Source organism: Molossus molossus, unplaced genomic scaffold, assembly GCF_014108415.1.
Source record: "Molossus molossus isolate mMolMol1 unplaced genomic scaffold, mMolMol1.p scaffold_m16_p_14, whole genome shotgun sequence".
NCBI lineage: Eukaryota > Metazoa > Chordata > Mammalia > Chiroptera > Molossidae > Molossus > Molossus molossus.
The window spans coordinates 21934269-21950561 of record NW_023425349.1 but is presented as its reverse complement, the minus strand read 5'-3'; the positions used below and the strand labels follow the sequence as shown (position 1 = coordinate 21950561).

The window sequence follows — 16293 nt, the reverse complement described above, 5'->3', positions numbered from 1 at the left end:
GGGTAAAAAATAATGATTTAAAACACGAATCTATTACCTACATTGCCCTTAACAAGATTTCCCTAGAACTACACTAAGGTAGTAATAATACAAATAAAAAAGAAAAAAAAAGCCATCAGTGACCTACGAGTTTACTAAAAAGTGATAAAGAATATGCTCTGGCCAGTGTGGCTCAGTTGGTTGGAGTGTTGTCCCGCACACCAAAAATATGGCAGGTTTGATTCCTGATCAGGTCACATACCCAGGTTGCTGGTTTGATCCCCCATCAGGGTGTGTGTAGGAGGCAGCTGATGGATGTTTTCATGTTTCTCTCTCTCCCTCTAAAACCAATTTAAAATTTATTTTTAAAAAAGCAATCAAGCCCTGGCTGGTTTGGCTCAGCGGTTAGAGTGTCAGCCTGCAGTCCGGAGAGACCCGGGTTCGGTTCCCTCTAAGGGCACGTATCTCAGTTACAGTTTGTCCCCAGCCCTGGTTGGGTTGTGCGGGTGGCAACCACTCGATGTGTCCCTTTCACGTCAATGTTTTTTTCTCTCTCTCCCTCCCACTCTATCTGAACAAAATGTTGAAAAATGTCCTCGGGTGAGGATAAAAAAATAAATAAAATAAAGCAATCAAGAATATATGAAAATAATTAGGACACTAAGTATCTTCTAATTGGCCACTTTTCATTTATTTTGAAAGCTAGTCAAGACACCAGACAGTTTTAAAAAGGGTAGAATTAATATTTTATTGTCATTTATAATCAGATGGTAGTTGAGTATATAGTCTCTATACTTGATCTTCTTTTTTTGTAAATAAAAAAAATTACAAGAGCCGATGGCTGTTTGTGTTTTCAGAAAACATAATTAAACTAATTCATTGATGGTGGCTTCAAGTTTTTCCTTATTAGCTCCAGAAAATTCACCCACCTGTTAAAAGAATATTGAATTGACATTAGATGGTGGCCTTGTATCTCTATTTTGTGCATAACACATGATCACAGAACATGGGAAGAGACGAGGGTAAGGCAGAAATAGAATCTTATTTTAAATTAACACACTTGGATAACAGTTTTAAGTTAAAAACAAAAACTAAGAAAATAAAAGCCCCCCAAGGCAAATGACTCAAATACAATTTTTTTTTTTACACAAATACGTCTTAACAAAGACAAATGTACTTTATTACAGAAGTATGAAGTACCAGTCACAGATTTAGTGATTATTTCTAGCAAAGATCAATTTTCAATGAGATGCCACATTATAATGAAGAGTGACATATTTACTGGTCTTAAAAGCAGACAACAGGGACGTGCTTCCCATATGAAGGAGTAAGTCACTCGGTTTCTTCATTTATACCATGTTTCCTATTATTCAGTTAGTTTTCTTCGAGGTCAGATGTACCTACCTTCTGTCCTTTTTTAAAAAACTGGAAGGTTGGCATGCATTTGACTTCACACTCTGCAGCAACATCCTGGGATGGGGAGACAGCGGGAGAGAGAATAAAAACAAGATTCAGTATTGAGCTGTGACAGAAGCAATCCAAAACCAGATTCTTTTCAGTAGTAGGCCTTTATGTAGCATATAAAAATCGACAATGAATATAATGGTGGCATAAAAGCCTACATGGTTATACTCTCAATTAAAATTCTTACTAATATTGGGTGTGCCCCCCAAAAAAGCATACACAACTTTGAATAATTATAAAGCCAGTGTTTATTAAAATGCACTTCATTTTCGAAGTGTAATAGCATCTACAGACCTACAGACACCCTGTGCCCTCCTCGGAGGGGCACCAAGGAGCAGAATGCTACTGGCACCAGATGCTATACAGCGACTCAATAAACTGTTTAGTCCAAGTATATATTGGCTATTTCAGGAATCATAAAGAAGCAATAACAAATTCTTTAGCTGGACTCAGGAACAATCCCAACTATTCCTTGGACTTAGCGCCTCTTATCTTTCGCTCACCGTCTTTCCAGTTTTGTTATGGGAAGGAGGTACAGAGATGACCATAAAGGATAAAACCCAACGAGATAGAAAGGGGAGCAAGTTAGCTGGAAAAGCCCTGGCCAGTTTGGCTCAGCGGTTAGAGCGTCGGCCTGCGGTCCGGAGAGACCCAGGTCGTGTGGGTGGCAACCACTCGATGTGTCACTTTCACGTCGATGTCTCTCTCTCTCTCTCTCCCTCCCACTCTATCTGAACAAAAATATCGAAAAATGTCCTCGGGTGAGGATAAAAAAAAAAAAAAGCCCTGGCCAATTTGGCTCAGCGGTTGGAGCATCGACCTGAGGATCAAGAGTCCCGGGTTCGGTTCCCACTAGGGGCACATACAAAAAAAAAAAAAAAAGTTAGCTAGAAAAAAACCGTTCAAGAACAATGTCGTAGTAATATAAAAAGGCGCACAACACTGGTTTTTGTTTCTTTTTTCATTGAGAATATACTGCGTGGCCAGTGCGGCTGTTGTTGGAGCGTCCTCCCATAAACCAAAGGGTCACAGTTCACTTCCCGGTCACCCGGACAGGACACATGCCTAGGTTGTGAGCTTGATCCCTGGGTGGGATGTGTGCAAGAGGCAACCAACTGATGTTTCTCTCTCTCCCTTCCTGTCTCTGAAATCAATGAACACATCTTCAGGTGAGGATCAAAAATCAGTAATAATAAATAAAGACTTGTACTTGTACGTTCTCAAACCCGGCTTCATTACCAGAATTGCCCGAGGGGCACTACAAGGCTCCCCTACAACTCCATCAGCACAAGGCTGAGCCCGAGCGGACCCTAACGCTCTAACCTTTCGGGCCACCCAGCTTCGAGAAAGCCAGGCAACCTCCGAAGACTGTAAACGGAGCGAGGTGGTGCCTATCTTCTCTTCTCCGAGATGTGGCTCTTAGCACATCTAAAGATTTTTCTGCAGCTCAAAGGTCACTGAAACATTCAGCATTCTTCAATGTTGTTACAGGGACAGTGAGAACTCTTAACACGAAACTTAGTTCACACGAGGTTTGGCAGGACATGCCATGAAGAAGGTTTTGCTTGGACAAGTTTCAGGTGAGGAGCTCTGGGAAGGGGCTGACAATGTCAGCGTGGTACTCGAGGACCAGGTGAGAAACCTCACAGCCCCTATGCACAGCAACCAAGGAGGCGGGGCCCCCGGAACAAGATCATGGAAACCAAGGAATGTTCATGGGATCTTCCTGAGCCCATTCTTTCACAAAATCGTGGTCAATTTCCCCAAAATGTCAGTTGAGTGAAAGCAGATACATTTGGGAGTCTGATCTTTTAATAATGCTGAGTATATCCAGGAACACAGGATAACTGCCTATTACAATCTTCCATGGACTTGACCTTTGCTATCTAAAGTTAATGTTTTACTTTTATCACTTTTGTTTTCTCCTTCTTCTGTAGACTGGCTATTTCTGTAGTGATATGAAAGTTATGCACACTTAAAAATTAAGTAGTTACCTTTGAGGTTTTAAAAATATTCTTATCATTTTCCTCATTTAGAAACAGAAAGCTTGCCTTACTTCCCAGTAACACCCCCACTTCCTGGCATTTTTTTTTTGGTGAACAATCGAATTGTAAACTTACATATAGTAAAATTCATTTTTGGGGGGATGAGGCATGGTGGGCAAGTTCTGCAAGTTCTGACAAATGCAGAGTCATATAAACACCACCAAATCCGAGACACAAAACTCTTCCCCGCTCTCCCAAAATTCCCTTCGGCAGCGCCTTTGTGGTCAAACCCACCCCAATGCCCAGCAACCGCTGACCTGTCCTCCATCCCTACAGTTTTACCCAGTCTGATTTTTATTAGTAAGTGTAACAAGACTAGATTTGACCTTAGTTTCACTGGTTTCAGGTTTAGCACTCCATATAGCCAAGACAACTTAAAACCTCCTTTTGCCACTTCTTTTTTTTTTTAAAAATATGTTTTTATTGACATTGAGAAAGAGAGGAAGGGAGACAGGAACATCAGTGTGAGATAGAAACATTGATGGGCTGCCTCCTGCACACCCCCTACTGGGGATCGAGCCTGCAACCCAGGCAGGGGCCCTGACTGGCCCTCTCAGTCCACGGGATGATGCTCAGTCCACTCAGCCATACAGGCCGGGCTTATTAACTCATTTCTGGCTGTTCTAAAATCAAGTCTAAATTGCTTGTTTCTTGTTTTAATTTACAAAAGTACCATGCCCTACAGTGAGCTGGGCATCTATCATTTCCAGAAGGGCTAGTACTCATACTTCCCTATGAACACAAATTTCTTTGTATTCATATGTCACATATGTCGATTTGAATCCATTATAACCAAAAGATAACTTCTACCCAAGGGTTTACAGATCCTTCTTTTAAAACTGAATGCTGCTTGCCCGGCCGGTGTGGCTCAGTGGTTGAGCACAGACCCATGCACAAAGACGTTGTCGCTTTGATTCTCGGTCAGGGCACATGCCCAGGTCTCGGGCGATCCCCCGGAGGTGTGAAGGAAGCAGCGGATCGATGTTCCTATCTCTCCCTCTCCCTCCCTCTCTCTCTAAAATCAATAAAGAAAAATATTTAAAAAAAAAAAATTGTATGCTGCTTGCTCCAAAGACATTATAAATGTATAAATTATCCTGGGTCTAAAGTTCATGGTCAGGAATTATCTATATATAAAACTTAAAAACGAATTTAAGTAATTAAACATTCATCTATTTAACGTGATCTAATACTCAGAAATGAGACTGATGTAATTTTGACCCCTTATCTGTATTCTTTTACCATCAAAACTATGGTTTTATGTAGAGTTCCCAAGCAACCAGAAGATCTACTCATGTAATCCATAAATTCCACAGGGAAAACAACTCACTGATTGTTTAATGAGCTGCTTTTTGTTTGAAGTACCTGCCTTGCTAACCCTGCCGACTGGACTGACCAGGGCAGAAGCTGAGAGACCGCAGCTATGTGTAAGTGATGACCAAAGGGTTCTGGAATTAGTTCAATTTTTACTCTACAACAGACTGAGCAGGCTATTCAGGTGGCTGTAATGGCAGTCATTAAACTTCCAGGGTGACTCTGAGCACGCCAACCAGACACGCAGCAGCAGCTCGGCACACAGAAGTCCCGACTGCTCTGCACACCTTCCCGAAGGCTCGGGGTTGGGGCAGTGAGGGCGCCGGGGCTCACACCCCCAGCTCCGCCCGGACCAACGCACCTCCTCTGTGCGCCAGCCCTTTCTCCTCGGCACGGTGCCGGGACCTGCTCTGAGTCGCTGTGAGGGTTAAATGGCCTAATGCATGCAGAGAACTCCCCACACCATCTAGCACAGAGCACTGCTTTCAAATAACAATGTATTCCGACAGGGTCAGCCCCAGAACTCTCTATCAAGACTATAAATTAGGTGTAGCAGGGAGCAAGATCGTATGTATTTTTCAAGTACATACTATCTACTCTTTTTTCCCTAAAACTGTGGGACACAGCAGAACAATAGCTTAATAACCATATGACATCCATTCATCCCACACCTACTGCGTGCCAGGCAGGTGTGCTTAGTGAAGAAACAAAGGTGAGTAAGATGGTCCCTGACCCCAAGAAACTTTGAGACTAATGGTCAAGAACAGACACAAAGAGATCATTATAATAATAGTTAAGATTCAATGAGCACTTAACATGCACCAGGCGCTTTAAGCACTGTCAGGTATTATCTCATTTAATCCTGACGACTGTTCGATGATGTTGGACGAACACTGTCATTTCAGAGGGGCAGACCGAGGCACAAAGGACAGCCGAGCCTGCACAGCTGACAAGGGGCAGAGCTGGGAAGTGAAGCGAGCGTCTAGCTATAGCATCCAGCCCCCTCCACTGCCATGAATGGGAAAGAGGGGCCGAGGACATCATGGGAACACAGAGGAAGGGAAACAAACCTAGTCTGGGACGTAAAAGGGGGTCACTGGGAAAGATGGGAAGCTAGGACTGGGAGTTCATCAGGTAGGCGAGGCTGTGCCCGGCAGAGAAGAGTGCAAAGGGACGAGTGTGCAATCGGAGAACAAGCAATGTGGTGTGGGTAGGTTCTCACGGATTTAGAAAGTACAACCATATACCTGCTTTTATTGACCCTTTAGTACTTGTATTAAACATTCCATGGTTGCTCAGCGAATAAGCAACCTCGGCAAGTTGATGGGGCAGGTACTAACATGTGACCATGGAGAAAACCAAGGCTCAGGGAGAAGTGATAGTAAATAGCCTGTGGCAGAAGTCACGGAGCCATGGACGGAACCAAGGCCTAGCCCACCCCCCCCCCACTGCGGCAAGGGGGATACCGCGGAGCCACGAGCCGTGAGCCGGCCTGAGCAGCTCTCCGAGGGCAGTGGGCCGAGGGGGTGGCGCCCGCGGGAACCGGGTCTGCACCCACACGGCACAGCCGCCTCTGTGTGATCAGCAAGGGCTGGCAGGCCAGACGGCCTCATTTTACCTTCGGGCTCTGCCACCGGACCTCCACGGACCACCTCTCTGTGTTTTCCTAAAACTGGGGGTGACAGCACCAAGGATTTAAATGGAACAATACTTGTAAAGCACAGAGAACAGTGCCTGGTACCTAAAGTGCTAAACAAGCATTTTTTAATGAAACCAACGCTGGGATTGGCCCCTCATGACTCTCTCAGCTCTCTACTAGGAACCCTGGTGTTTTCCTTCAAAACATTTGGGTTTCCTAACTGATCAAAATCAACCAAGACTAGAGTAAGTTTGCAAACACACCTTCTCATGTCATTACTTCACAAGAGCCTTAGAAGTGGTCTCTACATTGGGTGATGCCATCAACTCTATGGATCTGATACCAGAGTCTAAGTCCATTTCCATTTATTGAGCATCTCAGAATGTTGGGTAAAATATGTAGGTTTTTAGAAAGGTAAGTAACTGGGAAGTAAGGTATTTTTATGCCTATTTTAGGATGTGATATACATACCTCCTAATATCTAGGATTAAGTGCATAATTAGCACAACTACCTGTTCTTCCCAAACACAAGCTTTGACATATCACGAGAGGCCGATGGGGAAGCTCAGCAGTCCTCCAGGTTTGCAGCCACGTACCTGACAGTCGTCCACATCGACTTCGAGGAACACCACGTTGGAATACTTTTCAGAGAGGGACTGGAGAAGTTACAATGAAAAACACAGAACGAATCAGAACTTGTTAACGACAGTCAATACCCAGCCTTCTGAAATGGAAATGTAATAAAAGTAGAGACTAATTAAAGACGCAAGAATTCAGACTAAGGACCAGGTAAACAGAAAGGACATATTTTCTCTGAACCAAATTCCTCCTAGTGTAAAATGACTTGGTACACCAACTCCTGAGACCCGAATTTCATACAGGGCAGGGCCATGTTTCAAGATGAAGAAAGGCAAAACCATTTAAGACAACCACATGAGCTTTTGAAAGTGTCTTCAATGGGCAAAGCTAACTTATTTGTTACATTATTACTTTTAGACCAAAGATCCAACAACAAAAAACATGTAAATAAACTCATCTCCCCGCCCCCCCCCCTCGCCAGCTTTGTGACCGCCAATCCAAAGGACACAGACCTCTTACAAAGCAGAACTTATTCAACACTCACATGAAAAAAAGGCTTGATCATTTTGCAAGGCCCACACCACGTGGCTGAGAAGTCAACCACGACGAGCTTATCTCCGGCACCGTTCAAGGCTTCCTGGAAAGCATACTAAGGGAAAGAAAAGCTGTGTTAAAAACATGTGTTTGTAGTATTACTTGATAAGATGAAACAAGTATAGGTATAGTGTATCAATATTCATGTCTCCATGAATATTTTATAAAATGTTAGTCAATCTATAGCCAAACTAAGCAAACAAAAGAAAAATAGACATTTCTATGGAAAATGTTTCTACATGAAATCTGGGTACTTTGGACACATTCACTAAATGCTTACCATCTGGAGAAAGGTGGGGCCTACCTGAACTGATGTAGTCACAAAGGCACAGAATTTTGCCATCTACAACATGACCAGTTAGGTATTTTTCCCCCCTTTATTGCTTTTTAGAAAGAGAGGAAGGGAGAGGGAGAGATAGAAACGCTGACAAGAGAGAATATCGACTGGCCGCCTCCTGCATGCCCCCTACTGGGGATTTGGCCCACAACCTGGGCATGTGCCCTGATGGGGAATCGAACCAGCGATCTCCTGGTGCATGGGTTGACACTCAACCACTGAGCCACACCGGCCAGGCAAAGCTAACACTTTTTGGAATAAACTAATATTTTCTACGGTGGGACATTCCAAAAGCCAAAAAGAAAAGAAAATAATCTCCTTCAATCACTGTTGACATTACACATATTTCCTTGAATTCTTTTAAATGGAGTTTCCAGAGTTAAGATCAGACTGTTGATAGTTGATTTTTGCCCTTTATTTCAAAACTCTGCCCTTATTGTTGAGCAAATGATAGTTTTAGTTCCTTATAAGGAATGTATGATAAATAACATGCCACAAGCAGAAATTACCAAGAAATCCCCACCGCCAAACTCCATGAATAATTCACCAATGGTCTTGATACTGTAACCCTAGGAACCTACCCTTTCCGTCAAGAAACTCATTTTGATCACTATTAGTCAGTGCTGACCAAAACCAGGGCAACCGAGAACTCAAAATCCAAACATCTATATCTGAAGTCTAGGTTTTCTTTAGGGGAGAAATTAAACACTATCTTTCCCCTCTGTTGAGAGCTAAGAATCACCTCACATCTGGTCCAGAAGGGAAAAGTAAATAAATAAAGCACCATTAAAACCTAAAGTGAATTTCTTTGAAGTCATTACTTCTCTAGATTTCTAATTTCTACTTCATGCTTTTTGGGAAACAATTCACAAATGGCATTTTGAGAATGGATGTCATGACTTATGTAAACTTTTCAGTTGAGCAGGTACAAACTCCCACCCTACCTTGGGTGGGGGGGGGGGCAGTCAAGTTAGAACGACAGAAACTGGCGCTGGATGGGTAGTTCAGTTGGTTAGAGTGTCGTTCCAATACTCAAGGTTGCAGGCTCTATACCTGGTCAAGGCACATGTAAGAATCAACCAATGACTGCATAACTAAGTGGAACGACACATCAATGTCTCTCTCCCCCTCTTCCTCTTAAAAATACTTTAAAAAAATGAAGTACAGAAATTATATGTCCAAATCTTCACTGATTTTTCCAGATGAAATTTTTAGAAGGTCAAACAAGCCATTCTACTCAAGCAAGATGCAGATAAGACAGGGAAAAAGTCAAAGAATGACACTGGTCAGATGAAGACAGTTGACCCTTGAACACGGATTTGAACTGCGTGGGTCCATTTATTTAATTGTATTAATTTTTTTGTTAATCTTCACCCGAGGATATTTTTCTCTTGTTCTTTCAAATATGTTTTTGTTGATTTTTTTAGAGAGAGGGAGAGAGACAGAAGCTTCCATGTAAGAAAAATTGATTGGCTGCCTCCTGCACACCCCCTACTGGGGACTGAGCCTGCAACCAGAGCAGGTTCCCTGACCAAGAATCAAACTACCGGCACCTCTGAGTGTATGGGATGATGCTCAATCCACTGAGCCACACTGGCTGGGCCCGAGGATATTTTTCCATTGATTTTTAGATGGAGTGGGAGGGAGGGAGGGAGAAACATCGATGAGAGAGGCACATTGATTGGTTGCCTCCCGCACATCCCCAACTGGGGCTGGGTATCAAACCTGCAACTCAGGTTCATGCCCTTGACCAGGAATCGAACCATGCACCCTTTGGTCTGCAGGCCAATGCTCTAACGGCTGAGCCAAACTGGTCAGGTCCGTGGGTCCATTTATAAACATATTTTCCCCCAATAAGTATATACAATACTGTAAATGTATTCTTCTTCCTTATGATTTTCTTAACATTTTCTTTTCTCTAGCTTACTTTATGGTAAAAATACAGCATACAGTACACATAACATACAAAATATGAGTTAACTGACTGTTAATGCTATCTGTAAGGTTTCTGGTCAACAGTAGCCTATTTTGGGAGCGTCAAAAGTTCTACTCAGATTTTTGATTGTGTGGAGGTCAGTGTCCCTAACCCTTATGCTCTATGAGGGTCAACTGTGTTTTGTGACTGTGGCTGGCTCTCAGTAAATAGTTGGTAAGATTACTTTCAACAAAGGATGTTATTTCAAACTCTCTCAAGGAATTCCCAAAACAATTCTGAATCAAATTCCAGCAAAACTACCTAAAAATCTGAAAAGAAAAAGGCACGCAACAGGACTTTGGGCTCAATCGAACGTGAGTTAGAGCTGGGTATGTATGTAGATGTCACAACCATTCCTCTTGTCCTGATACTTAAACAGACATCAGTTTGAACATGATTCAAAATTACCTCACTAAGAAGCAAACCACAATTCCTAGCTCCCAGAAACTAACAATGAAGGTTATTAAAGGCTCTCTTCACTGACACAAATATTTTTAATTTTTATTTATTTATTTTTATGAATTTTTATTTATTTTTTTGTTACAGATATTTTACCTTTTTACCCCATTGGCACCCCCCACCCCACCCCATCTCCACCCCCTCTCCGGTGACACAAATATTTTTAACACAAAACTATGTAGGTGGGGGTACATATATAAGAGCAGAGTCTAGCATCTCTTTTCCTACACATAACCATTCCACAGGTAATTAAGAAAAGCATAAGAATGGTTTGTGAAGCATTTAGCAAAGTGCCTGTGTTCAGTACATGACAGCTATTATTCTTTAAAAAAAACAAACTCAACAACAACAAACTAACAAACCTGTTCGATTCCTTCCTCATCACATTATCCCAACTGTATCTGGAATAGATCCCAGTGTCTCCAAACTACCAACATCTCAGACAGACTAGTCTTGGATGGCCAATGGCACCAAGTCCATCAAGATGAAAACCTCAAGTGTATTCAATATTTACAAGTAACATTCAAATTAGTTTAATTTTTGACTAATGACTCTGGATTATAATTTTGAAGATCAACTGATTTATCAGGGCCTCTGGGCCCTGAAATAGTGCTTCTTTGAGGGATAAATTTCTTATACACCTTCTCATTGATTAGGGGAGAAAGGTGCGCTCCAGAAATCAATCAATTTTCTGTCCGAGAAAACGAATACAGACCCCTCCTAAAGGTCTTCTCGCTCCTTTCATGGGTTCTCATGTTAGGTTATATTGAGGAAGCGGCCAGATCATGGAGGAACCCCCCCTCCCCATAAACTGATATTTCTCATTCCGTAGGTATTGAATAAAAGTATGTAGAACGAAAATTAATACTAAGGACTTCTGTTTTCAACAAATGAGAGGGCTGCTAATTTTAATATTAATGCTCACAATTTAAAAAAAAGAATCCCAGCCCTGGCCGGTGTGGCTCAGCGGTTGGAGGGTTGGCCTGCAGACCAGGGAGTCCCGGGTTCGGTTCCCGCTAGGGGCACATACCCCTCCCCCCAAAAAAAAGAATCTCAGTAGGGGAACAAAAAGTCATTAAGGACAAGCAGATAACAGACTACAACTAGCCAATCAACACATGTAGGAGAAGAAATGTTCAGTTATTAACAGATATTCCAATGAGAATGAGACTCTTCTTATTAACGATCTGACCAAAGTAATGAGGGAAAGTCTGCGCTGAAGAAAAAGAGGCACATTCACATGTTTCTTGTGGCCCTGAAAAACCTGAAAAGGTTCACACCCCTTGACCCAATCAGTGCACTCAAGCCCCAAACCTGAGGAAACAGCTTAACTCTGTAGGTGCACAGCACAACATGAAGAAAATATTCACCGAAGCAACAAAAACTGCCAAACGTCCAGCAACGTGTTCAGATACTGATATGGTTACAAAAAGCTTCTGATGACCTGTCAAGTGTTCAGGCCAAATCAGACAGGAAAACAAAAGCTCAGAAACAAAACAGTATATCTACACAAATGGTAATTTCAATTGCTTTGTGGCTTGTAGGAAACAGATCTCTCTCTTCCCAAATTTTCGACAATGATCATATATAAGGGACTATTACAGAGAAACAGGTTTCCCAAGCCCACCCTGGCATCTGAAGGGTCCCGGACACTCAAGGCAGGCGAGGACCCACCTTCGGCCTGCCTCACTTCGGGGTGGGAGTATCGCAGGGGAAATGCTTGCGAGGGGTCTTCCACTGTTCGAGCAACATCAATTCTCTCCCACTCACTTTTCTGACTCTGCCTTTAACAAACCCTTCTTGAGTGGCTACAGTATACCAGACACTGAGTCAGGCTCCGAGCTTCCGTGCAGGAGGGTAGGCTCGCAGTAACTCTCCAAAGGAACGCTTCTTGCCTTGGGCATTCCAAAAAGGACAGAACCTGCCTCTGTGTATCCGAAGGCAACAGAGTAGGGCGCGGCTGTTCCCAGGGACATTCCTGGCTTCCCGGAGACACACACGGCGGGTGAATCACAGACCCTACGGCCGCGGAGGCCCCCGGCCCAGCCTTGGGGACTGAGTCATCCCAAAGCCAGCGCTGCCGGAAACACGCCCCACGCCGCGGGAGGAGGAGTCCCGAGGGCGCGGCCCGGACCTCACTTCCTTGCCGACACCTGGGCCCCTCGGGTCTCGGGGCCGGTCTGGTACAGGCGAGGAGAGGACGGGAGTTCTCCGGCCCAGAACCACCCTCTTTGCGAGGATACCGTACGCGTCATCTCTGGGGCCCCGCAGTGATGGAGGCAGCCGGGGGTCTCCGGCCTAGACCCGCTCCCATGGGAGCCCACCCAGCGCGGGTGGATCACGCCCCTCACCGGGGAGGGAGCGGTGGACAGCAGCCCCCTGTTTGCTCCAAAGGGCCCTCCATCTCCTTGCCCGGTCTCGTATCCGGATACACATGGGGGCCAAGGGCAGAGTCCCTGCATCCCTCCACTCAGGCGCGGTTTCCCGGACAGGGGTGGTGCAGGAAGCGCAGTGAGGGGACGCCCGTACCCTGCACACGTGCGCGCATCCCTCCGGCGCACCGGGCACCGCGCCCCGCCCTCCAGGGGGGGGCTCTCGTTCCTCTCCTCCCTTCCTCCGGGGCTTGCCCGGGCTCCTCGCAGTCCCAGGCCCGGCCGCCGCGGCCCCTTGCTCCAGGGATGCGGAGCGGCGGCCTGCCACCCTCCCGCTCAGCGCCTTCCCCGGCTACGGAGGCTGCGCGTCGCGCCCTGGCCTTCCCCCGGAGCGCATACCTTGCTGTCGATCTGCTTCACCATTTTGGCGGCTGCGGTCTGAGCAACGACCTTAAGAGCCGATGGAAGTGGATGCAGAGGCAGAGGGAGCTTGCAGAACGCGCAGCCCGCCTTCCCTTTATAGCCGCTGGGAGCGCGCGGCGTGCGTGTGGCGGGGACGCGCCCGCTCGGACCTCCCCCCGCCTAACCGCCAGATGGGGGCGGGGCCGTTGTCAAGGGCCGGGCTTGCGGGCTCGGGGCGGGACTCCGGGGACTCCCCCCACCCCCGGCAGCCGGAAACCCACTGTGGTCGCCCCCCTCACCACCCCCGCACCCGCGCCGGCAGTGGGGACCTGCGGGGGCCACAGCGACGTAAGGGCGCGTCACTCCGAATGGCGTGGGGAGGCGGGGAGTCAGAAGGCCACTCCCAGGGCCACAGACAGGTTCACCTGGGAAGGGGTCATTCAGGTCTTAGTCAAATATGACCTGACCAGAGAAGGAGCCGCCTAGGCAGGGCTGGGTTCATCAAAAAGGCTCGCCACGCCCTCGCCCCCCCAGCCCTCCCAGCACCCCCTCCAAAGTGCTGAGTAACCGTGACCAGGAAGTATATCTGCGGGGCGCCCCCACCTTCTTTCTGCAATTTAAAGAGCCGGCTTTCTCTTCCCCGCTTCCTTCTCTTTCGCTTTCACTGATGAAGCCACTGCTCCAGTGACACAGCAGTTTGGTGCATAGAGGAGGCAGGGGAAATGGCCCAGCTCTGCAAGAGCAGAGCAAGGAAGATGGGCCAGTTACAAAAGGTCACCGAGGCAGAAAGTCCCGGGTGCCTGGCTACAGGCAATCCTGGAAAAATAAAAATCCCTTTTCCAGCTCTAGCACATGTGGGTCATGAGGAGGAACAAGGGGCGGAAGAGGGGCCTCATGGGACTCCCATGTGGGCCCTTGCAGGGCCGCTCCCCTACGCATGAACTCCTAGGGATAACATCTGGGCCTTAGTTGTGTTTCAGCACCAGGCCCAGAAGAGCAGCAAAACCAGACAAGTGATGCTAGGGCTGACGTCAAAACCAGCTGCACTGACTAATGACCCCCTGCCCCAGTGCCTACCACAACCCCGAAAGAACGCACCTAGGAAGCTGATGAATATTCTGCTGAGATCCTCCCTTGAGACCTCCCCTAACATCCTCACCCTAAAAAGCCCTTAGGACAAAGGACCTACCACGCCCTCTTCTACCCAGGATGCTGAATGGAGGTCTAGTCTGACTCTGCAGTCCTAACACCTGGTGTCATTTTTGCTGCTGCCAACAAACTTAGATGCACAAAAACAACAGATAATTTCAAAGTTAAAACTACAGGCCTAAGACATGACTACCCACCATGAACCGCTTTTAGTTAGGAATTTTTACATTCAGACCAGCCTGTATGGTTACTTTGGTCTCTGGTTTTGTAAGGCCTGCCATGCAGGCCTCCCCTGAGCTTTTCAGGTTTCGTATATGGACCCCTTTTCATCCACAATGGTCTCTAACTCATGGTGGTGGTGTTTTGAGGGTTAAAGTACTTGTAAAGTGATTAGGACAGTGCTTGACCCATAGTAAGCACTCAATAAACAGTTATAATTACAGCTGTTCTGAGTACATTAGTCTTGCTTGGAGTCATGGGAGTGCCAATGATGAGCTTGGTGACCTTATATTTATAATGACCCCAGTTTACACACTTGTGTGAGATTTTTTTTCTAGTAGTAGTAGAGCCTGGAACAGAGAAGTGGGCTCCTTGTGTTGACACAGGGATGTGTGTTCAGTCTGCCAGGCCTGGGGACTGTGGAAGGTCTGTCGGCGGGCATTGTGAAGCCAGGAGGGCCGTCAGCAGGTGAGAGTGGAGGTGGAGAAGCTGTTGAGTTGGAGAGAGGAATGAAAGCCAGAGGGCTGGAAAGGAGGTGGGATGATGCTGCGGTGCAGGGTCTGAGCATGAATTTTCCGAGTGGAGCAACTCTGGATGAGGCTACACCTAGGTGTGATGGCCTGGGATGGTGAACCAGAAGTTTTGAACCTACTGTGTAAGGTTTCTAGAAGGTCAAGGAGTACAGGCCACAGGTAAGGCTAGGGGCAAGGGACACATTCTAAGGACAGTCTTGGGCAGAGGAAGGACAGACTGGCCTGAATGTAGCAATATTCTCAGAGAAGTAAGGACGAGTGATGCAGAGAAGAGGCCTTATGGGGAACCTGGCACAGCATATATAACCTGCTGTTCTGCCTCTGTGTCTTCAGGCAACTTGCACCCCAGCAAGTTACCCTGAAAGTATACCCAGTTTACAGATTATTATAAAATAATGCTATGTAACAGGTCCAGCTCCTGGACCTATTTATTAGTTGGTACATTTACATGAAAGATGACAATAAATAACTGAGCTGCAGGAAGAGGCAGTACAGATCTCTATAATGGACATCCAAATCATCCTCAGCTGACATCCCTTCCTCTCCACGAACTTTCCAAATGTCCAGTGACTCAGCTGGAGGAGGTACTGACTCCCTCCCACCTTCACTGCACTAATACAGAGTGGATATGGGGGACGCTACAATGATAGGGAACTGGGAGGCTAATATGTGTGCTAAGAACCCAGACTCTGCAATTAGATTCCCTGCCCTCTTCCCCTCTCTACCACTTAGTAGCTGGGTAACACTAGACAGCAGCCTTTCTGTGCATCAGTTTCCTTATCCATAAAATGGGGATAATAATACCTCAAGCTATTATAATGGTTGAGTGAGCTAAAAGATACAAACAGTGCTTAGGACCATGCCTGCATGCAGTAAATGCTCCAGACGGCCTACAGGCTCCCACATGGAATGCTGAAGCACCCCGGAATGGTGGCAGTGGGGAAGCGGAGACCGTGAAACGGGTGTCCAAGTCCTGAGCGAAGTGAATAATCAGGAAATTAGTGGTGAACAGTGAGCTTGATAAAATGAGCCTCAAAGGAAAAGGACTTTTCTCCTTAAAGAATAAAAGAGAAGTGGGTTAGCCCTGACCCTACCTAAAGAGGAAGGTCCCCTGCCTCCAAGACATGGGAAACGAGTCCTTGGGACTTGAGTCGTGGCAAGGAGGCCTGTGGAGAGTGAGGGGCAGGGAAATTGAGGCAGCCCAGAGAGAAAGGGGTGAGAGGGGGAGAGACA

At 46.1% G+C, this 16293-nt stretch overlaps 1 protein-coding gene across 1 annotated transcript; it reads right to left on the bottom strand.

Moving 5' to 3' along the window:
- Positions 1-701: 701 nt before the first annotated feature.
- Positions 702-13302, bottom strand: TXN (thioredoxin). Its single transcript, XM_036261961.1, has 5 exons — positions 13157-13302; positions 7565-7669; positions 7038-7097; positions 1384-1449; positions 702-908 (listed from the first exon to the last, which is right to left on the bottom strand). Exons 1-5 carry the CDS (start codon positions 13178-13180, stop codon positions 846-848), a joined length of 318 nt encoding a protein of 105 aa, XP_036117854.1. The 5' UTR covers positions 13181-13302; the 3' UTR covers positions 702-845.
- Positions 13303-16293: the final 2991 nt, after the last annotated feature.